This window comes from Gopherus evgoodei, chromosome 4 (assembly GCF_007399415.2).
Source record: "Gopherus evgoodei ecotype Sinaloan lineage chromosome 4, rGopEvg1_v1.p, whole genome shotgun sequence".
In the NCBI taxonomy this organism is placed as follows: domain Eukaryota; kingdom Metazoa; phylum Chordata; order Testudines; family Testudinidae; genus Gopherus; species Gopherus evgoodei.
This window is the reverse complement of record NC_044325.1, coordinates 121,412,505-121,435,796: the sequence shown is the minus strand read 5'-3', so window position 1 is coordinate 121,435,796 and position 23,292 is coordinate 121,412,505. Positions and strand designations below refer to the sequence as shown.

General features: G+C 47.2%; 1 protein-coding gene across 2 annotated transcripts in view; it reads left to right on the top strand.

Moving 5' to 3' along the window:
* LOC115650587 (NACHT, LRR and PYD domains-containing protein 3-like) overlaps positions 1-23,292 on the top strand; it is a 66,881-nt gene that overhangs the window by 17,822 nt on the left and 25,767 nt on the right. For both annotated transcript variants that reach the window (XM_030560765.1, XM_030560764.1), the window contains exons 5-9: positions 3,409-3,498; positions 9,915-10,085; positions 11,909-12,079; positions 15,655-15,825; positions 18,006-18,176. In XM_030560765.1, coding sequence (XP_030416625.1) covers positions 3,409-3,498; positions 9,915-10,085; positions 11,909-12,079; positions 15,655-15,825; positions 18,006-18,176 — 774 coding nt within the window. The remainder of the gene's footprint in view (positions 1-3,408; positions 3,499-9,914; positions 10,086-11,908; positions 12,080-15,654; positions 15,826-18,005; positions 18,177-23,292) is intronic.

The following is a 23,292-nucleotide window of genomic DNA, read 5'->3' as shown; positions in this document are numbered from 1 at the left end:
GTTTTATCATTTCCAGGTATCAAAGTTAGGCTGAGTGGTCTATAATTCCCTGAGTTCTCTTCCCCTTTTTAAAGATAAGTACTGTATTTGCCCTTCTCCAGTCTTCTGGGACCTCATGTGTCCTCCCAGAGTTCTGAAAGATAATCGCTAATGGTTCTGAGTGCATGGCTACACTTGCAGATGTAGGGTGGTTTGAGTTAAACCAGCCTTCGTAGAGCACATTAGAGAAAGCGCTGCAGTCTGTCCACACTGACAGCTGCAAGTGCACTGGTGTGGCCACATTAGCAGCTCTTGCAACGGCCACAGAGAGCAGTGCATTGTGGTAGCTATCCCAGCATGCAAGTGGTTGCAACATGCTTTTCAAATGGGGGTGTGTGTGGAGTGTGATAGGGAGTGTGTTGTGCGTATGTGGGGGGAGAGAGAGTGGGTTTTTGGGTGGCTGAGAGCATGTCAGCATGCTGTCTTGTAAGTTCACACAGCAGCAGACCCCCCTCTCCCCGCCTCTCTCCTGGAGCATATAAGCATGTCTGCTGTCAGAAATGGAGCTTTGAAAGGGCATATCCTCAGCAATTCCAAAACCAAGACAAGAGTGGCCACTTGACGTAAGGTGATTATGGGACGTTTCCGGAGACTGATCAGAGCGCAGTAATGCAATATTTTGTTCACACTGACGCCCGGGCATTTCAGCCGGTGCGCATCAAATGTTACTCCACTCGCCGAGGTGGAGTACCAGGAGTGCTCTAGCTGCGGAGTCCGAGCGCTCTACGTGCCTTGCCAGAGTGGATAGGTAGTGAACTAGGGTGCCTGGGGCTGCTTTAATGCATTCTAATTTGCAAGTGTAGCCAAGCCCTGATATTGCTTTGGCTAGTTCCTCCATGTAGTCCAGGGTGAATTTCCTCAGAGTCTGCCAACTGGAATACATCTATCTTACCTGAATATTCTTTAACCTGTTCTTTCTCTATTCTGGATTACGTTCCTCCCTCCTGGCTTTTGATATTAATTGTGTTAGGGATCTGGTCACAATGAATCTTGTTAGTGAAGACTGAAGCAAAATAGGTGTTAAATGTCTCAGCCTTCTTGATGTCATCCATTATTAGCTGTCCTTCCCTGTTAAGTAACGGATCTACACTTACCTTCATCTTTTTCATGCTCCTAATGTATTTATAGAACCTCTTCTTACTGCCTTTTATATGCCTTGCTAATGCTCAATAGTGGAGTAAAACTAAATGCTGAATTTAGTGCCTGGTGATGCAGATCCCTTTTCTGTAGTTCTCAGAGCAGCATCCTCCAATTGTTCAATGGTCTGGAGCTGTGGGAGATAAATTACATTGGGTTGCTCCGTACTTGCTTGTCATCTCAGAGTATTTATGCTCCAACAACTCACTCAGTTTGAGCAATATACCCATTGGCATAGCCTGCAGCAGACAGCAGGCATTTTCCTCTGCTTTAAATCCAGTTGAACCAATTGCAAACAAAACCATAGGCTGCAGCAATCTGAGAACATTGCTGTAAAATGGACAAAGTGCAGAACAGCTCATAGGCAGTCCGTGCAGCACCTCAGCATGGAATAATTTGAGAATGGACCCTTGAGATTATGAAGGAAATGTCTGTACTGCTAAGGGCTTGTCTACATATACAAATTGTACCACTTTAACAATACCAATAGAGTTAAAACATGGTAACCCCTACCCCCCAAAACCCCACCTGTAACCCACCTAGTTTGCATGCAGTTATATTGGTATAAAGATACCTATATCAATAGAGTTTATTCCCATAAGAAAAAGGGAATAAGGTCCACCTGTATAAGGCACTTTTACATTACTGTACCAGCATTCTCACGAGAGTTTGTACCACTACCAGTATAAGTAGTTTGGTTAAAAAAAGTTTACATCCCTAGCCAAAATGGTTGTTAGACAAAATCTGTGTAGACCAGGCCTAAATAAAAATTAGCATATAGTTCTGCAGTGCTGCAAAATGTGGAACTCTGTTTGCTTTGGTATTAAAATAAAATTAAAATGGCAAATGTCATTAAAAAGAGGTGATGTTGCTCAAGGGCACATTGCTACCACCAACCCAAAACCTTAAGAGACAGGGAAAACCCAGTTAAAGGGAAAGTCTGCCCCACATTGCAGCACACAGCTCCAATTATTCACTATCAATGAGACATTGACACCCATCAGAGAGGAGAAGAGTTACAGACGCACACCGCACTCCCCACATTCATCGTTTAATGCTGTAATGCAGACCCTTAACTCCTGCCTTGTGCTTCCCCCTTAGAGATTTTTCACATCTCTTCCAGCAACCTTGACCCCAGTTGCTTCATTCATGCACACCATGGTTGCTGAGGTCACAGATAAGGTTTTGCATTACAGCACGAGTCAGATAAATCCAAAATACTGTGTCAGTCTTAATTTCTATGTTTTGTTTAAGACATTTCTTAAAAATAAAGGTTTAATGCTTAAATGAACTTGCTGTATCAGGGATTCTGCCATAAGCCCAGTGTCAATAGTACCTCACCATAATGTAGCATGTTAAAATAATAAAGAACACTGAAAACCACTTTCCCACATGCAGTAAAATATGGTTAGAGCTAAAGTTAGTGTTTTAAAAGCATTCATTGCTACATATGATCTAAAATATTTCAGAAACTTGCTTCTGTCAGTATCAGATAATTTTAAGGCAAGAATATTTTGTTTTTAACTTCCCCTCTTATATACCCTTTGGTGTCAGAAACTAATAAGCCATCATTTCTGGTTACATGTGGGGATGTAATTTCAGAAAGTGAAACACCAATTGTACAATACTGAATGTTTAGTTTTCATAGTAAAAAAATTAAGCCAATGATCATATTATCAGTGTTTATCTTTGCGGGTAAATTAAAATCAATAATCTTGGCCAAAAATGATAATTTCTATGATATCTCCAGAAATGATAAAAACAGCTATTGACCAATACAAAAGCATGTAACCACTAGAGACATTGGAATTTGTGTGAACGCTTAGAATTGTATTTGAATGCTCAAAGCACCAGAGTTCCACTAGTTAAAAAAAAATTGAATGGGTTACTTAGTCGCACCTGTTCTATTTGACTATGTGCATTTAAGGAACATCTTTTGGTATCCGCTTTATTTTTCAGAGGGTAGCCGTGTTAGTCCTCATGCATCTGAGGAAGTGGGTATTCACCCACGAAAGCTCATGCTTCAAAACGTCTGTTAGTCTATAAGGTGCCACAGGATTCTTTGTCGCTTTATTTTTGTTTGTGGAGGATTTACAATTAATAGAAACTGCAGCGTAATTCATAAATCATGTATGATTACACCAGGCAGGAGGCTACTTAAATGTTCTGGAAATAGAAATAAAATCTGTTTCCAGAGAACAACATAGACAATTTCTATTCTTTTGTTTTTAGGGAACAGCATCAGGATGTTCTGAAGTATTCTTCTATTTACCTGCTCTGTCAAGCGCTGAAGGATCCAAACTGTAAATTAAAGAAACTACAGTAAGAAACAATTCCTCTCTTGAGTATCTCTACATCAGTGCAGCTCTCATTGCTGTGGCTGCTGTAGCAACTGTATAGATTCATCTGGTGCTTAAGAATTTGTTTAAATTTCTAGTTAGTATGTGTGGAGTTGGCTTAATGTCAGTCTAGTAGTTCAATGCCACTTAAGCCAATTACCATATCAATAAGTAAAGTGAAGAGACAGAGGTAGGCAGTGCAAGGTTTACAGTGACGCCATGGAGCCAGGCCCATTTCTCACAAAGGGCCCCGGCCTGCTCTGCTTGCACTGTGCCCTGAGACCCCGCCAGCCCACACGGTTCCCCCCCCCCCGCTCCTCTTGTCCTGCCCGCCAGCTGGCAGAGGGCTCCTCTTCACCCCTGGCCCCACCCTCTGGGTCCTCTCTACCACCTGGCTAGACACCTGTGTACCTCTGGCTCAGGGCAGTCTTTGCTTTCTGTCACCTGTGGGGACACGCCTGTCTCCCTGGAGCTGAGCCACCTGGGACTGGTGCAGAAGGCTGGCCAGTCTCTGCCGGTTGTGAGGGGGGGGACAGTGTGGGAGGCTTGGATGGGCCCTTCCAGGCAAGTGGGTCCTGAGGGAGCCTGTCTGGGACAGGCCCTGGCCTGGCTGATCACACCACTCCCGAGGGGCTGGAGTGATTCCCCAGCCCGGCAGGAACAGTCACCTTCCAGAGGGCCGATGAGTGCGGCTCGGGGGGCAGGGAGTGGGGGAGGAGGGGTCTCTGGAGGGTTGGGGGTGGGGAAGATCTGTGTGTGTTGGGGCACTAGGGAGTGGGGGTTCTGTGTGGGGTGCTGGGCAGTTGTGGGCTGTGGGGAAGGGGGCACTGAGCATTTGTGGCAGGATCAGGGAGGGTGATGGGTATAGAGGGTCTGGTGGGGTTCTGGTCTTAGGGAATGAAGGGAGTGGTTCCGGTGTTGGGGAGGGGGGATGTGTGGCATGGCATGGCCTGCTGAGGGGAAGGGGCATGCTGGCAGGCCACTGTGTGTCTGGCAACTGCTGGTTTGTAAATAGTGCCCTGTCATACCATGTCCCTGGCCAGACCCTCGCTCTGGGGACCAACCTCCCCATACCATGCGCCACTTCACTCATGGGGGCCCACAAATATGTTTGGCACCAGGCTCACAGGAGTATGGCATGAGGGAACTGCATGCGGTCTGCAAAGAGGAGCCTAGAGAGACTATCTTGGATATTTCTAAAGCACTTGTTCATGTATCCTCAATTAATCTAATTTCTCCCTGATTTGGGTGGGAATGGGAGTTGTTTACTCTTTTTTTTTCTCTCTCTCTCCTACTCACCTCTCTGTTATCTTTTTTCTTTTTCATTCTCTTTCCTCTTTTAATGCACTCTCATCTTCACCATCTCCATCTCACGAGGACCCTGGGAGTGGCTTTAGCAAAGGAGTGATGTAATAGATCGCAGAGCACACTCTGAGGCTATGTCTACACTTGCAGTTTTTGTGCTGTCAGTTTCACCAGTGATAGGGAAATGGTCAAAGAAAAGCGCTGGTTTGTGTATTAACTTAGAGTCACAGGCATCAGAACTTCATCACTGATGAGAGTAGCGCCCTAAGGGCGGCTATCCCACAGTGCAGCTCTCCAGGAAAGCTAGGGGGGGTGATTGCAGGGCATCTTGGATCCCTATACACCCTCCTTTCCCCAAACACTAGTCAGCTCCAGTAGCTCAGCATTGCTGCAGTCGGGATCCTTTGCCCTCTGGAGCAGGCATTGTCACCTGGCCAGAAAAAAGGAAGGGGAGTTTCAATGTTCCTGGGGCTTTACAAAGGGAGGGGCGGACATCTGTTTACCTGGCATCAAAGCAGCGGAAGTGCTGGCTAGAGTGGTCAGGTAGGCACTCTGGGATATCCTGCGGAGGCTGCAAGCTGTTATACAGGAAGAACGTGTCTTCACTTGCACATCACTGCAAAAGCATCACCAGTAAGAGCTGTACGCCTCTCGTGGAGGTGCTTTTCTTTTTGCAGTGAAATTTCTGAGTTTAACTGAAAAAAGTCTTTGGCAAGTGTAGATGCGCCCAGTTTTTTGCACAGTAAAGGGACTTTTTCCGCTTTAAATGGTAAGTATAGACATGCCCTGAGACTGTGTCTCTGGATTTCAGTAGCCCTGTTTTTCACCATGGCTTTCTTAGCAGGTCCAAATGGGCTTAGGCTCCCTGCCTCCAGAGACTTGCCCTCTTGGGAGCTTTGTTAACCAGAAGGTGAATGCAGTGACGCTGCTTAGCCTTTTAAAACCACATTAATATTTACTAGGAATACAGTATGCAGAGAAACTGGATTAAAATAACAAAGCAGGCCTATATGCATGATTCTTACCTAACCTTTTCACTTCCCCTTGCTTGGTTAAGTGAGCCCCTGCTCAGCACAAGTGAGTTTCAGTCTTGGGTAGGGAGACAGCCTGAATGCCATGAGGCTCTCCTCACTATAACTGCTGTGGGTACAGTATCAGAAGCATTATAACTAGCATGGAAGGGCTATAAATAATGCCCTTTTGGCCACTTCATTGCACTGGGAGCTTATGTTCAGCTGATTATTCAACATGATGCCAAAGTCCTTCTCGGCGTCGCTGCTTCCAAGGATAGGGCCCTCCTTGTCCCTTAGCCTTGGAAAGAGGATTTACTACATCCTTCCATCCCTCGATGAGTCATATGACAAGCAAGCAGCTGTTCTGTTAATTTAGATGAAATATATGGGCCAAAAATATTAACACAACCTAGTCATTGTCCAATGCTAAACAGAGCTGAACGAGGTCTGGGATTTGGTATGTGGGCACCTTAGCCTGCTTAGTACCATGGCAACGCACCATTAAATTTCCTTTTAGCCTTTTTTTAAAGATAAAGAAGAGAGGAAAATAGTTAAAACATTGGAGGTGTAAAGTATTAAATCAGACTTTCATTTTAGCAACATCCCTTTCCCTTTAATTGGAGAGAGTTTTTAGAAGGAGAAGAACTCCTGTTCGACAGTTTCTGAGATGGTATCAAAGATGGTAATAACTGTCCTCTGGGGAAAAGAGAAGTCAACGGAGATGGGCTGGAACTGTTGTTGTTAAAGTCCAATCCCATTTTATTGCAAGTGGTGTCTGGCATTCAGCTGGAGCTTGTCTGGCTGGTGATGTCATTGGGACCCTTCTGTCTGGCCCAGGCTGGTCAGAATATCTCTCGGGACTAGGACAAAGAAGGTCCAGGGTTCCGGGAGATGGTGGACATGTCAGCCATGATGGTGAAACTCACTCCTGTAGCCTCCATCTGTTCTTCTATTCATTTCCCCGCCTCCAAAGTCTTTCTTTAAGGAACCAATAAGAGGGTGATGAGTGGAGTAGCCCATTCCCTCATTGTTTTGTCCACCAACTAGGCCTAATACCCAACACACCAATTTTGATGCACTAATTTCTGGTTCCACATCATCTGTCTTTACCAAGCATAATGTGGCTCATTAAGATAGAAGTTCAAGACCCCCCTTGGGAGGAATCTCAGTATGTATTGTCACCATAGCTTTGCAATATGGGGTAAGGTGGGTCAGTCGCTACTGCCTGAAGCTAATGCAGGGAGCTACTTAATGGGAGGGGTCAAAAGTGTCAAACCCCATATGAACTGGATGATAAGGGGCTGCGTATGTCATGACAGGTGGAAATAGTTGCTGAATGCTCCTGGATGGAGTTAGTCTTTAGGATAGACTCAGGTGAAGAAATTAGTCAGGCTGTTTTTGTTGGGGGCAAATAAAGGGTCTATGTGAACCTGTCTGCATGTACTCCAGAAACCTTTTCCACTGAACATTACAGGTATTTCTGATCTGTCATTCCCTGGTCACAGACCACTCTTGAGGATTTATCATGTATTGGCTTGCTCTGTCTATGATTGTGTTCTCCTTCCCTGCCATGTATGTGATGGCTAAGAATGCCTGGTGGGGCAGAGCCTGCTCTCACTCCTGCAGGGCTTCCCAGTGCATGACTCGCTGTCAGGAGCCTCCTGCTTGTTTGTCCATTGGAATAAGGACCCCCTTTGGGGATACTAAGGTATTAAACCCTGGATTCACTGAAGTTCATGAAGGTTTTGCCACTGACTTCAATGGGGCCAGGATTTCAGCCCAGGTCTTTGATGGTCCTTAGTGGTTAGAGGACTGTTTGCATCTTGAAAACATCTATGAGCAGTTGTTCTTGGACAAACCAAGCTTCCTGGGTTTGGAGTCCTTCTATATGGGCTCCCTGTCCCAGGCTGGAAGTTTCTCTGGTCACTGTGATTTGGACAGGAGGGTTTTGGAAATCCATTCCCAATTGTGGATTGTCCCCTTTGGGCACCAAACTGGAGAAGCCCAGAGTTTGTCTGTTACCCGGATGTGATGAGAGAGTGCCTGAATTGCTTACTTGAACAGGGGTTTGAAGAGCTAGTGAGGTTATCCCATGTGGAGATGTGCCCTGGGTACCATAGATGCCATTGCAGGCGTCAGACCCAACATTTCTAGCATGTCATCTGTTGGCTTTTTTTCATCCTCTCGTCCAGACCGGTGGTGTCTTGGATATTGGCATGTAACAGGAAGGCTTTGAGTTGAGCCATATCTTGCAAAGTTCCTACCCACTCTAATTGTCTTCTGGGGATAAGTGGCAATTTGAGGCAATTTAGTGTGAACCCAAGTGATTTTGATACCCTCCACAACTGTGTCCTTGATCACCCAAGTGTTCAAGTAAGTGGACAGTGCAGATTGGTGATAATTATGGGCTATCTTTTTGTGAACATGAACAATACTGGCCTAGAAGGCAAGACACAAAATAGAGAGTGCTGTTCCCCTCCATATAATCAGAAATACTTCCAGTCCTTTGGAATTGTTCCTGTATACATTTAAGCACTGGCAAGGTCCTGATTGCTTGGTAGAATTCTGTCCTATCTGAGATGGTTTAACTTGTTTTTTTTTTTTTAATTCCTCTCTCCTGATTCCTTTTTAAATTCATTTTTGCAAAAGACTTTTGAAACTTTTGTGGATTTGTTTAAATCCAAAACAAATGTTTACTTTGGGAGTAAAATACAGCATATGTGTATGCCAGAACTGGTGGGACAGGATAGGGCTTCAGGCCCAGGGTCACCAGCGATGGCTTCAGAATTTCAAGATTCAGAAGACCACTTTGCTGTAAGTCTGTGCAGAGTTCACATTGGAGCTGCAGCACCAGAGACAATATGACTGTCCCCTTTAGTGTGGAGAAGCACGTGACAGTCACCATCTGGAAGCCTACCACCTCCAATTGCTACCAGTGTGTGGCTAACCAATGTGATGCTGGAAAATGCATAGATGGAGCTATTATAATTGATGTGTACATGGCTATTCAAAGGGTTTTTGCTGCCTGGGTCATAAGGTTGGTCCACATGCAGGAAGTAACTGATAGATCTAAACACTTAGGTTTCCCAAATTGTATCGGGGCCATGGACAGAATTTAGGTATCTATTTAATTTGCTTCCCATCACCAAATTTTCATCTTTCTCTTCATGATCCTGCACAGCCTGGTGATCCAGTATGGCAGGTTCACTAACATTAATTTGGGGTGTCAGGGCAAGGTCCATGATGCTCAGATCTTTAGAAACTCACTCCTTTTTCATGTAATGAGAAATGCCTGTTGAACTTTTCCCAGTGTGTGAGAACCTTGCTTCTGGGTGGGAGGCAAAGTAGACAGACTTTCAACTTGTTTTGAATAGCCAGAGAAGATGCTTCTGGCAAGTGCCTCTGTCATCGAAGGACCCAGGATCAAGAAGGCTTTGTGCTCATATTTTGGAAGCAGAGTGCAAGGAAAATAATTGTGCCATATTAACTCTTACGGGTGTGCTTGCAGGGCCTCGGTGGCAGGGTATGAAGTGTAAGCCTTGTGTATTTGCTGTTTAAAAAATGCGTTCCTTTTCCTTGGGGAAATGTATGGGATTTCTGACATTTGGGGGTTGCCTGTCCAGTTCCAAATGGGGCACAGGAACCTTAGCTGAGTAGTTCCTGGTTTTCTGAAACGTGAGTATGAGCTTGTTCCCCTCCATATGTTCGAAGGCTACATACTGCGCAGCAATCAGAGCTTCCTGAACAAAGGTTATCGTCAGAGATCAGAGAGGCTGGTCTGGCATTTAGATCTGATCATGGACAGTCCCAGGCTCAGTCTGATCTTCCCTGGGAAAGGGGATGGAATTTGGGAACTTTATCTTATAATAACATTTGTATGTGGAACACAGGATCAATGAAAACTACAGATGCCCATGGATTCAAAAACACCACATGGTCATGTGATCCTCAGCATCCACTACTCCAGCTGTGTGATTTTATTCCTAGAATAAAGGAATCTTTATTCCCATTGGTCCTCACTGAAGGAATTGGGCAGAGAGAAGTGCTCATTTTCTTCCCTGTTTATCTCTGTCTCCTGCAGCTTGGAGAGTTGTGGTCTCACCGCAGCTTGTTGCAGGGATCTCTCCTCTGTTCTCAGTACCAAACCAACCCTGACAGAGTTGAACCTGGAGGGGAACAACCTGGGAGATTCTGGACTGAGGCTGCTGTGCGAGGGACTGAAACATCCAGCCTGCAACCTTCAGAAACTGCGGCAAGTATTGATAAGTTTCCTTTCTGTAAAGAACTCAGCAGGGTGTGGGGATGGTGTATGATGTGAGCTCCCGGCAGGTATGTGGAGAGGATGAAAACTAAGTGTCCCTCCAAGACCGGAAGTGTCAGTGGTTAAGAAGGCCTCCAAATGGCCCTTGTTCGTAACAGTTCTTAGTTCCCTCCATGTTCTCGAAGGCAGGCTGGCTTTCCCCTTTCTCTCAGGCCTCAGGGAAGGAACAGCTTCACACCGGTCCAGATCTGCAAAGGGAATTAGGCACCTAAACCTAAGATTTAGGCCCCACTGCAATCCACAAACAGCCCACTTGGCTGTCACCTAACCCTATAGATGCCTAAACTCACTTGGCACCTACATTTCTACAAGAAAAGTTTCTACAGCCAAGTTTCTGCCTCTGGACACGTGTCCTGCAGCCTCACTCTAGGTGCGTGGATGCCTCTCTCAGGTCTAAGCCCCAGCATGATTCACAATCTAGGGGAAGACAGGCATTTGCTAGTCTCTCGTACCTGGGGGGCCTGATACAATGCAGTGTTGGTGGTAGTACTACCACTTCCCTTATAATTTTTAGCCCAGTGGTTAGACCGCTCACCTGGGATGTGGGAGACTCAGGTTTAATTCCCCCTCAGTCTGAAAGGATTTGAACAGGGGTCTCCTGTCTCTCAAGAGGCTGCTCTAACCACTGGGCTACAGGATATTTGTTATGTGGAGCGCTCGGTCTCTCCTGTTGGAGCCATTCCTCTTTGTGTAAGTATTTAAATAGTCATTGGGCCAGAGAAGGAGAGTGAGCCTGACTATAGCCCAGCGACATGTTTCTCTCTAAAGCCGAGGTTCCCTGGCCCATTGGAAATGCAGCCACGCTCAACCCCCTGCTTTCCTTCAGCTTTCCGCACAAGGCCCTTGTGGGGTGCAGGGTAAGGGCCATAACAGATACACATGGAAATTCACACAATGGGGCCTTCCAGGTTCACACTCCCAGTATGGACAACCCCGAGAATGAGATTTATTGTTGTGTCTGGAGGAGGGGCCATGCACTGGGCTAACATGGCTTTAAGATACCTATACAAATCCTAGGTTCTGAGCTGCTCGGGGGGCTGAATGGCCCCAGTGTAAAACTAGACAGTTCTGAGGGCTGCTCTGATTCACAGCTCCCCCTGCCAGGGGCTGCTCTGCAGCAGTGGAGAGCCCTGGCTGATGGCACAGGCTAAGGCCACTCTCCTCCAGCCTTTTAGCCCCACCCCAGAACAAGCCTCTTGTCAGGGATTGTGGGAGGGTCATCAGGTTTCTCCCGCCACCAGGCCTGGAGTTTTTAGAGCCCCATCGCACCATTCCAGCCCTTGACCTGGTTACCCCCCTTCCCATGCCCCCCTCATTTTCTGACTGCTACCTCCTGTGTCCCACTTTATTCGCACCCTGTTTTCTTTTTGCTCCCCACATCACTTTGGGTTGTTTTTAGTTTCCTGTCCAGTTTCCTATCCGTGGAGACCAAGGGATGGTAATATTCCCTAGGGATAGCCTGCCTTCAGTATCATGGGAGGCAACAGGATGTAGAAGCCATGGTTATTAGGGGCAGCCTTTACTTTCACATTCAAAAGCTATGAGGAAATATTAGCCATTGATCCTCTTATCCTCATTCTTGTGTAGTTCCTCTTTTTAAAGTTAAATGTTACCCCTTTTAAACTCCGGCTGTAACACTACAATTCCAAATTAAACAATCCTTTTCTAGACTCTGACTAACAGTGAGGGCAAGAGAGGGAGCGGAGCATAAACAACCAGTCATTTGACTCTCTGTATGTATCTGTCTTCTACAGGTTGTGGTATTGTCATCTCACAGCTGATGGTTGCAGGGATCTCTCCTCTGCTCTCAGAACTAACCAGAGTCTTTTAGAGCTAGACCTGGGACACAATAAACTGAGAGATCCAGGAGTGCAGCTGCTGTGCGAAGGACTGACACATCCCAAATGCAAACTGCACAAAATAAGGTAAACAGCTGGTTTCTGTAACTAACACCTGTTAACGTGATGCTGCCTGGCTGGGAAACAGTTTCCCTGTCCCACAAAAATGTTTGAAACTTCAGAAACTTTCCCATTCTGCCTCAGGAGAAAACCAAGACCGTTCAAAAATGTTCATGAACAGTGAAAGAAAGGGAACATATGCAACCCCTTGTCCTTGTCCTTTGGATCGCTTCTGAGCCATTGCCTCCATGTGCCCCTGTCTGAATCTTGGCAACAACTCTGTCACCTATGCCTCTACACTGCTGACAACCCCTGTGGCAAAAAGAAACTCTTGTTCATCGCTACTGACACAACCTACAGATCTCAGTGCTGAGGTGCTCGGTCCTGTCGCAGGGCAGGGCAACTGCATCGGTGTTTCCCCTCAGCGGGTCATTAAGGGCACCCACTCTTGGCTTTCAGCTCCTCAGCTGTTACCACTCTTGGATTGAGACACAGGTCTCTCTTCCTTCTGACTAGGATATTCCCAGGCTGGACAGTTCGCTGACTTTACTGTGTCATTCCCAGCGCAGACAGGTTGCCGTAGAACACTTGCTTTCTCTTCAGAGATGGATAAGAGTATAATCAGGGCCGGTGCAACCATTTAGGCGGACTAGGCGGTTGCCTGGGGCGCCGAGATTTAAGGGCACCAAAAAGCGCCCCCCAATTTTTTTTTAAATGGTTGCGCAGCCGCTGCTGCTGGGACAGAGAGGGAGTCTGAGCTGCCGGCAGCCCAGGGTGTCCCCTGGGTCAGGGCGCCGCCGCGGCAGCTGGCAGCCCAGGGGGTCCCCCGGGTCAGGGCGCCGCCGCGGCAGCTGGCAGCCCAGGGGGTCCCCCGGATCAGGGCGCCGCCGCGGCAGCCGGCAGCCCAGGGGGTCCGGAAGGGGCGGCAGGCAGCTCCCATGGAGCTGCCGCAGTCGTGCCTGCGGACGGTTGGCTGCTCGCGCTGCTCCGGACCTCCCGCAGACACCACTGCGGCAGCTCCACCGGAGCCGCGGTACCAGCACGCGGGGCGGCGAACTTGCCATCCGCCTAGGGCGCTCAAAACCCTAGCTCCGGTCCTGAGTATAATTGCTACAGATATAAGTTACCGCACAATTCTTTCTAAGCAAGCCTACTTTTATTCCTAAGGTACAAAGCGTTACACAGAAAACTTTAAAACAATAAAAGAACTTACATGCCTGCTAATAAGCTTAGCAGAGTTCATCCCAATTCTCACAGGGCCTCTGGCAAGTGCAGTCTCTTAATACCCCTCCTCCAGGTCTCATTGTGTTTACAAGTTCATCAGAGCTTCAGTTCAGAACAAGCATGCTCATAACATGCTCAGTTCCCTTTTCCTACAGTTTAGGGATCTTTGAACTGGAATTTCCAGAAGCAAGTAGTTAGTATACAAAAGGGTCTCTCTCCCCATGCCATATCTTCAAAAGCTTGGCTTTCAGAGGAGGAGAATTTGTATTCCCCTCACCTCAAGGTATTTCCTAACAAAATCCACTTCTGTGGTCTTTTTGGATAAATACATGTGAATTTCCTTATACCTTCCAGAGATTGCATTAATCTTGTCTTTCTGCTAAAGAAGTTCCATACAATCTCAGAGAAGCACATAAACATTTTTCATTTGAAATACAGTGAACTCCAAAGAGGTTACCCCAAATTCAATGAGATTTAACTTAATTCAATAACCTTTATCTCAATTCCATAACTTTTCTTAAAGTTTTACAGATACTTTCATAGAATATTAGGGTTGGAAGGGGCCTCAGGAGGTCTTCTAGCCCAATCCTCTGCTCAAAGCAGGACCAACACCAACTAAATCATCCCAGCCAAGGCTTTGTCAAGCCAGGCCTTAAAAACTTCTAAGGATGGAGATTCCAACAAAAGTGGAATGTGAATCTGTCAGTGCATCACAGGTCCCTCGAGGTACACATACAGCTCACTTCATATCACAGCAATAGCTTTGCCAAGCTGCTCCATCTAAGTCTCCGCCATTCAACACAGCTGCACTTTACACAGTGAATGCAGCTGGAACACATGCAGATAAATATGGAAATAAAATCCGTAGAACACAGCACGCTCAATAGCACCTTTTCTCATTAGTCCTTCATCATATCTACTTATTATAGACTTTAAGGCCAGGAGGGACCATCAGATCATCTAGTCTGACCTCCTGTATAACATAGGCCATAGAATTTCACCCAGTTACTCCTGTGCTGAACCCAGTGTCTTTTGTGTTCGACTAAAGCATCTTCCAGAAAGGCTCCAGTCTTGATCTGAACACTTCAAGAGAGGGAGAATCCATCACCTCCCTCCATCGCCAGACCTTTGCTCTGTCCTTACTAACCCACTCCCAGGGGCTACTGCCAGCTCCAGGGGCCGGAGTTAAAGTTGCACTGTAAGGGTAGCAAGTAGTTGTACTTTGTATTTCCTTATTTTCAGGGTCCAAGTTCAGCCACTCTCCATTCTCTAGAAGGGCAGGAGACAGCACTGGGCAGCCTTAGCTGTGCATTAATAAAATTTGGGGGCATTTAGTTATATACTTTCATCATGTCCCCTCTTATTCATCTTCTTTCTAAGGTGAACAGTCCCAGTCTTTTCAGTCTCTTCATATGAACGTTCTTCCAGGAGCTTGGTCATTCTCATCACTCTTCTTGGAACCTCCTCCAGTTCTGCACGCAGTGTTCCTGTCATGGGGTGCACCATTCAGCGGTTGTGTGGCACCTCCTCCTGGTCACCCCAGGGATTAGCTCTTAAGGTGGACGCCCCCTTCTGTGGTTTGCTCACCGTTACACCATCTTTGCAGCTCCTCTCTTGTCCCAGGAACTGCAGTGTCCTCTTTGTGACTTAGCCCTCTGGCCAGGTCACTCAGCACTCCTGCTTTCGGGGTACAATCCTTCAATTCTCTGTCACTCCCACGGTGACCCAGGCAGTCTTCCTGTTCACTGCCCTGCCAGTCTATGCCACGCCCTTAGTGGCTGGTAGGGGAACCCGGGCCCACCCGCTACTCCGGGTTCCAGTCCAGAGACCCTCATCCCAGAAATTCTGGGCTTTCCTCTCCCAGCCCTCACTGCTTCTTCCATGGACTGCTTCCTGCAACTTCTTGTTCCTCTCCTTACTCTGGGTGTGCCAGCTCCAAACCCTCCTTCTTCTTCCCAGAGAGCGACTGCCCTTTCCCAGCAGCTGTCTGTTACCAGCTCCTTGGCTTTGGAGGCCCCACCTATTCCTGCCCAGCTGAGCCTGCTAGCCATGAATTCCCTGCTCCCTGGCTCTCCCTCCAGGTGTAGCCTGTGGAGTTAATAGTCCTACCTGGATGCTGTAACCCTTTCCCATCCTGTGTGGGGTGGATACCCCATCACAGTACTATAATATTTTCAGTGATATTTCTTGTCCCATTCCTTATGCATCCTAACATCTGTTAAAAATCTGTCTCTTCAGCATGTTTAGGTTCTCAGCACCTACTATCCCTCCACTAGAATGACATCTTCTAAAACAATGTTTCTAGGAACGCACTGACAACAACAAAAGGATTTAGCCATACACGCTAATTTTCTAACCTGTGCACCTGTCTCCTGCAGATTGAGGTGTTGCGAACTTGCTGGTGCTTGTTGTGGGGACCTCTCCTCTGTGCTCAGGGCCAACCCATTCCTGACAGACCTGGAACTGAGTGATAATGAACTGGGAGATACGGGAGCGCAGCTGCTGTGTGAAGGTCTAAAGCATCCAAACTGCAAGCTGCAGAGACTGCGGTAAGTATTGATCCATTTCACTGGATCTGAAAATTTCTGACCGAACTCTTGCTCCTGCCCCAGGAAGAGCTCCTTGTGGTCACACAGGAGTCACTCCTTGTTCTTCTAGTTTTCTTTTTAAAGCCCTGTTTTATTTAATTCATGCAGGGAGAAAACATCCTTAAAAACAGATTTTATAGTAAAAAATCATTGATCTGTTCAATCATGGTGCAACATAACAGGTAGTCTACTCTCCAGCCCTTGTCACATGTTAGTTGCTTCTGTCATTCATCACCTGGTTTGGAGGTTTGTGGCAATTCTCAGGGTAGCCAGAACTTGTTACCCTCCACCTCTAATGAGAGGTGGCCTTGCTGGTGGTGGCTGGGTCTCAGTTCACTGACACTGCCAGCCCTTCAGCCACTCCAGCTGTCTCCTAATCCTAACTTCATGTTAACTTCCACTTCCACACAAGCTGTCTCCTAACCCTAACCCCACTCCTGGTGTCCCTTTGAATTATTCCCCTCTAATATCCAGCTTGTGGTAACAGAAATTCCAGATCCTCTGCAGCCCAAAGGTGCAGTGTACCCCAATTTACCAGTTTCAGCTTAAACCCTGTAAAACCACATAGCACTTGTGACCATTTGTAATAAAACGAGAAGATTTATTTGAGAGGATAGAGAAATAATAGAGAGCAGTGGAACCAAATAGTTACAATATAAAACAAAATCATAAAATGCAAACCTGGATGTACACTAATTAATAGTTACCTTTCCTATCTAATAAAGTTGACTTTACCTCAGCTTGTGTGTATTGCAGAGCTAGCTGGTTTCCAAGAACCAAGATCCAAACATTCATGAATGCAACCTCATCCAGAAAGGGTTTTCCTCAGTGAATGGATCCAGAGTGCCTTTGCTACACTCTGTTATACTGAAAACAGTGGTTTGTCTTCATTCATAGCCAGGGCAATCCCATGCCTGCTGTAATGGTCCTTTTCACCTCCAAGTGGTTTCGATCGTTTGTCATGGTCTTTGTTAGTTTTCCACTGACTTGGAAACGTTTTCCATTGATGTGACAACATAGCCTCCTGCTAGCTGACATAGGGGGGTGACAATGCCCTCTTGCTTGAATGAGTTATCACTGAGACGTGTTACCCCTGATATTGAGAGGTCTGGAAGGTGGTTTGGGACAAGGGATTCCAGTCCCTCTTTGGTAGACAGAGGGTGTTTGGTGTCAGAACAATCAGGTAGTTTGGCTTCTGGGTTGAAGGGTTTCTGTTCACACTGGGGATAGTTAATAAATGGTCTTGATCCCTGAGGAATATTTTTGGGGCAGGAGAGCTCATACCAAAATAACAGCTCCATCTGCTTAATCGGAAGGGAACCAGAGTGCTAGCCATGAAGCACAGTGAACTATTTCCCAGATACACCCATCTGCATTTTGTTCAGATTACCCCAACCTACTGAAAAGACACCCACAGTGTGCCCAGTCCCTTCAGTTCAACAGAACATTCACTGGTGCAATACAGGGTAACTGCCATAAGGGGCCCTCAGTTCTGTACTTTCAAGCATGTCTCTATTAATGGCAGTGGGTTAGCTCTAGAGTTACACCATTGTAAACGAGAGCTGAACCCTGCCCAACAGGTATAAATAAAAAGAATCCTCACAACCAGCCTTCCAAATTTTTGTTCCCAATGCTCACTGCTGCAACCTCTCCCTGCACTCCCACAATATAGTGATTATGTCAAACATAGGCACCAACTCCATGGTGCTTTGGAGCTGGAGCCCCCATAGGCGCCAACTCCATGTGTTCCAGGGCTGGAGCACCCATGGAAAAAAAATAGTGGGTGCTCAGCGGCCAGCAGCCACAGCTGTTTGGCAGCAGCTGCTGATCAGCTGTTTGGCGGCTAGGTGAGGCTCTTGGGGGAGAGTGGAGAGCAGTGAATGGCGGGTGGGCGGGGCCTCGGTGGAGAGGTTAGAGTGGGGCAGGAAGAGGCAGAGTGAGGGCAGGGCCTCAGGGGAATGGGTGTAGTGGGGCCAGGAAGATGTGGGTGGGGCCTCAGAGGAGGGGGCAGAGTGAGGGAGGTGCTTTGGGGAGGGGTCAGGGCCTTGGGGCAGAGCAGTGGTGGAGAACCCTCAGGGAAAAAGAAAACTCAGCACCTATTATATCAAAGATAAGCCACTGTTCTCTATCTCTTCATCCAGCTTGGTGGACTGTGGACTCACAGCTGCTTGTTGTGGGGCTCTCTCCTCTGCTCTCAGAGCCAACAAGACCCTGACAGAGCTGGACCTGTGGAGGAACAAACTGGAAGATAGCGGAGTGAGGCTGCTGTGTGAGGGACTGAAACATCCTAACTGCAAACTGCAGAAACTACAGTAAGCAACAGCTGATTGTTTTAGCTTATGCCTATCAGAACAGTGACACTGAAATGGTTTTACAACAATCAAACACAGCTGCACCAGACAGCCCAAGACCAGACCTTGCTCTCCTCATGCTGTGTGGTGGAGGATGCCCACACTCTTCTGAGTCTGGGGGAAACCCTTCACCCTGGGAACTGTTCTCAGCTGGCTGTATGAGATAAACAAACATTAATGATTCCTGCACATTCAGCTCTCATTCACATTTCAGGGGTAAGTTTTGCCCAAAGTTGCTGAACCAGCAAAGCTGCTGAAACATCAGTTCCCCCAGTGATTGTCTTATTGAGACTGCAGAAGGTAGTGTAAACAGGCATGCTAGGATCATGATGCTACCACGGTAAGAGAGCAAGGATATTTCAGCACCACCTAATCTTTCTAGGCATAAAGCAAAACAAGTTACCAGAAAAAAAATCTCTACCTTGCCATTCATACAACTTGACTGCATAAGTTTGCTACCCCAGCTGCTATTCTCATAGCTCCAGCCCTGCACACCTGTCCCCGCTTCTCCCCATCAGTTGTTTTGTAGATGATGTTAAGAACATGATATTGACTGCTGGGTATGAAGGAGGGCTCACCTGATTTGCCCTTAGTTCTGACCAGCTTATACATCTTTTCCGAGTCGGACCACACTCCCTAGGCCCCCAGCCATGCAGGCTGGCATCTGTAGCAATTGCCAGCCTCGCTGGTCCCAGCAATAGGAATCCCTGATGAAACCTCAGGGGATGAATCCACCCACTGGGTTTGGAAATTACTGATTTAGTTAGTTGCGATCTCTTCCTGATATGAAGAGGATTTTTGAAGTCCTTGTGTGGAATCTGGCCCAGTGCAAAGTGTGCACACGGGAGTCTGGTGTGTTGAGGATTTGGGTCAGGTCTGCTGAATTAATGAGGAGATCATCCATTCCTCTTTGAAGGCCCCTTGTGGGGTACAGCACCTCGGGCATCAAGCTGTGGAACTGCCTTGAAAAGCCATGTCCATTGTGGGGTGAATGAGTGTGTTTGCATGAGGATGAAGTTATTGTCTCAGCCTGTATAAGGGAGGTCACCTCCTGACTTGCCTCAAGGCTTGTCTGCGTTGCAACTTAGTGCGCGGCAAGCCACACTGTGAATGTGCAGTGAACTAGCCCGGTGCATGCTAACTTGTTGCATGGAACCTGCTGCCACACGCTAAAAGCTTTGTAGTGGGCTTTGACCCGCTGCCCTTTGAATTTAAGAATGAAGTAGGTGAGCTTCTTGCAATAATATCAATTGCCTCAACACCCAGTGAACGCAGAGTTAAAGTTGACTGGCAGCACCTTGTACCCTTCTAGAATGTCAAGTGCATCTGTACTTAACCCCCTGAAAATTGGGAAATGGAAAGGTAACCTTAACACTGTCCACTCTGAGCACCAATCCACCCCTGAATCATTAATCATAGTATGCTGTCCTTCCAGAAGACATGGACCACAGTGGGAACAGAGCACATCAGTACTAAAGGAGAAACTATTATACTATATCTTCCTCAAGGCAACAGCCAGGTTTAAGTTGGCCTCAGTGAAAAAGAGGTAGCTGCACCTGGCTTGCACTCAACCACTTAGCCTAATCTGAACAAACCACCTTAGTTTCCAGGAATTACTGCCCCTTCATCCTTGACCTAAGGATTCCCTCTGGGACATGACTTTCATCTACCCCTTAGCGAGTCCTGTAATGTCCTGCACCAAAATGCTACAAATCCCTATGGCAACCATATACCATTGTGGCCTTCTGCTCAGACAACCAGCACACCAGCACAGAGACAAGAGATCCCTGGTCCTCTTGGCACATCTACACCATTCTTGTATGACAGTGTGAGCTGTGGCACCAGCTGCAGTGAATCGCTCCTCATCCAGTATAGCTACATGTAACATAGGAATGGGCAGTGCATGCAGGGGAATGAGTGAATATAATTCTGCTGGACACAATGCACAATGGCAGATTTTGTTCATAATTCTTCAGGTCTGCTTATTATGGGGCAGCCCTGTCTGCAACCTACTCACAGTATATCCCTAATGACTATTGCAGCTTCAGGGGGTGCAGAGTTAAGGTTGCAGGGCAGAGTTTCTGTGGACATTACCTGTGTATTTCTGGGATATCAGAGGGTTACGTAAAAGTGCATTTAGCATTCTGCTATGAGCAGTCAAACTTAACTATGTTAATGAAGTTTTTGGGCAGTGAATTTCCCTTGTCTTTTGAGGAAGTGCTGGTAGGGAGAATGACATGATTGTGGGGCACCTGCATGTGTGGGGGGCCTCAAGGAGGCTTCCTGGGAACACCTCAGTGCCACTCAGCTACCAGCTTTGGTCTCTTCCTGCTCCCTTCATGCCATCAGTAGGGTTGGTGGGGCCATTGTGAGGAAGGAACTTGGTACCGATGGGCTGTGAGGAGCACGTCTACTGGCTGGAGGCAGCAAGGGAGTGAAGGGAAGTCCCTGCCTCCCTACTCCACTTTGCAGGCTATCCTGGGGGGGAAAGGCCTTGCAGCACAGGAAGATTCTTAACCTAGACCTGGTCTACACTATGCGTTTATACCGAATTTAGCAGCATTAAACCGAATTAACCCTGCACCCGTCCACACAACGAAGCCCTTTATAGCAATATAAAGGGCTCTTAAAACTGATTTCTGTACTCCTCCCCGACGAGGGGAGTAGTGCTGAAATTGGTATTGCCATGTCGGATTAGGGTTAGTGTGGCCGCAATTCGACGGTATTGGCTTCCGGGCGCTATCCCACAGTGCACCATTGTGACTGCTCTGGAAAGCAATCTGAACTCGGATACACTGGCCAGGTAGACAGGAAAAGCCCCGCGAACTTTTGAATTTCATTTCCTGTTTGCCCAGCGTGGAGCTCTGATCAGCACGGGTGGCGATGCAGTCCCAAATCCAAAAAGAGCTCCAGCATGGACCATACAGGAGATACTGGATCTGATCGCTGTATGGGGAGACAAATCTGTTCTATCAGAGCTCCGTTACAGAAGACGAAATGCCAAAGCATTTGAAAAAATCTCCAGGCTATCATAGACAGAGGCCACGGCAGGGACTCAGCACAGTGCTGCGTGACAAGCATAACAGAAAGCCAAAGAATCAAATGGACACTCATGCAGGGAGGGAAGGGGGACTGAGGACTCCAGCTATCCCAGAGTTCCCGCAGTCTCCGAAAAGCATTTGCATTCTTGGCTGAGCTCCCCATGCCTGAAGGGTCAAAAACATTGTCCCAGGTGGTTCAGGGTATATGTCGTCAATTTACCCCCTTCCCCCCCATGAAAGAAAAGGGGGAAAAAATAGTTTCTCGCCTTTTTTCAATGTCACCGTATGTCTGCTGCGTGCTGCTGGTAGACACGGTGCTGCAGCGCTGAACAGCAGCATCCCCTCCCCTTCCTTTCCTGATGGCAGATGGTACAAAAGGATTGAAAACCATCCTCATTATCCTGTGAGTGCTCCTGGCTGGCCTCGGTGAGGTTGGCCGGGGGCGCCTGGGCAAAAATGGGAATGACTCCCAGTCATTCCTGGCAGACGGAGCAAAAGGATTGAAATCTGTCCTCATCATAGCAGCTGGAGGCTGAGCTCCTGCAGGGCCCCCCCCTTCCCTTTCATGTCTAATGAAGATTTTCTACTGCCTGGACAATCATAGCAGCGGGAGGCTGCCTCCCCCTCATTTTATCTCACTAAAAAGTCAGTGTTTCTTATTCCTGCATTCTTTATTACTTCATACAAATGGAGGGACACTGCCATGGTAGCCTAGGAGGGGTGGGGGAGGAGGGAAGCAATGAGTGGGGTTGTTGCAGGGGCACCCCCTAGAATGGCATACACATCATTCCTGCGGGATCTCTGGGGCTCTGACCCAGAGCGGCTGTGCTCTCTGGTTCTCTAGTACACTTGCCCCGTAGTCTAGGCAGGAGTGACTCTGTTTTTAGACAAAACATAAAGAAGGGAATGACCTGGGGAGTCATTCCCATTTTTGTCCATGTGCCCCCGGCCGACCTCAGCGAGGCCAACCAGGAGCACCCATGACAGCAGCAGACCGTACAAAAGGACTGATAACCATCATCGTCAATTTCCAATTGCAGACAGTGCAAAAGGACTGATAAATGTCATCGCCAGTTTCCAATTGCAGATGGTGCTATAGCTGGTAACCGTCTCTACTAACTTGCAAAGGCAAATGAATGCTGCTGTGTAGCACTGCAGTACCGCATCTGTCAGAAGCATCCAGTACACATACGGTGACAGTGACAAAAGGCTAAACGGGCTCCATGGTTGCCATGCTATGGCGTCTGCCAGGGCAATCCAGGGAAAAAGAGCGCAAAATGATTGTCTGCCGTTGCTTTCATGGAGGAAGAATTGAGTGATGACATTTACCCAGAATCACCCACGCCCCTGTTTTTTGCATTGGGATCTCAACCCAGAATTCCAAGGGGCGGGGGAAACTGCGGGAACTATGGGATAGCTATAGGATAGCTACCCACAGTGCAACGCTCCGGAAATCGATGCTAGCCTTGGTACATGGACGCATACCGCTGAATTAATGTGCTTAGTGTGGCTGCGTGCACTCGACTTTATACAATCTGTTAAAAAAAACAGTTTCTGTAAAATCAGAATAATCCCGTAATGTAGACATACCCCTAGACTAGGGATGCTACTGCCCCATTATAATGCACTATCTTTAAAACCAGATACTAGGCCACAGAGTTGGAGATTAGTAAATGTTGTACCTATATTTACAGACAATATGAAGCAGAGGAATACACACAGGGCGAGGAGCCATGAATTCCTGCCATCTATGCCCTGTTCTGCCAGTGACTGGCCTTAACAACACTTTGCACTTGGGTGGCACTTAACAAACCTAATTTAGTGCAATCCCCTCACCACTCCTTTGAGGTCGGTCAGTGTTATTGCTCTCATTCTAGTAGGAGGAGAAGGTGAGGGGCAGAGATTTTAATTATGTTTTCCAAGATGTCACATTCTGTGATCCAGACCCAGATTTCTTTCATAGGTAGCAGTTAAATAATGGGTTAAGCATGGAGGTTAACTACAAACTTCCCATAGTAGTTCAATAGTCCAAGGAA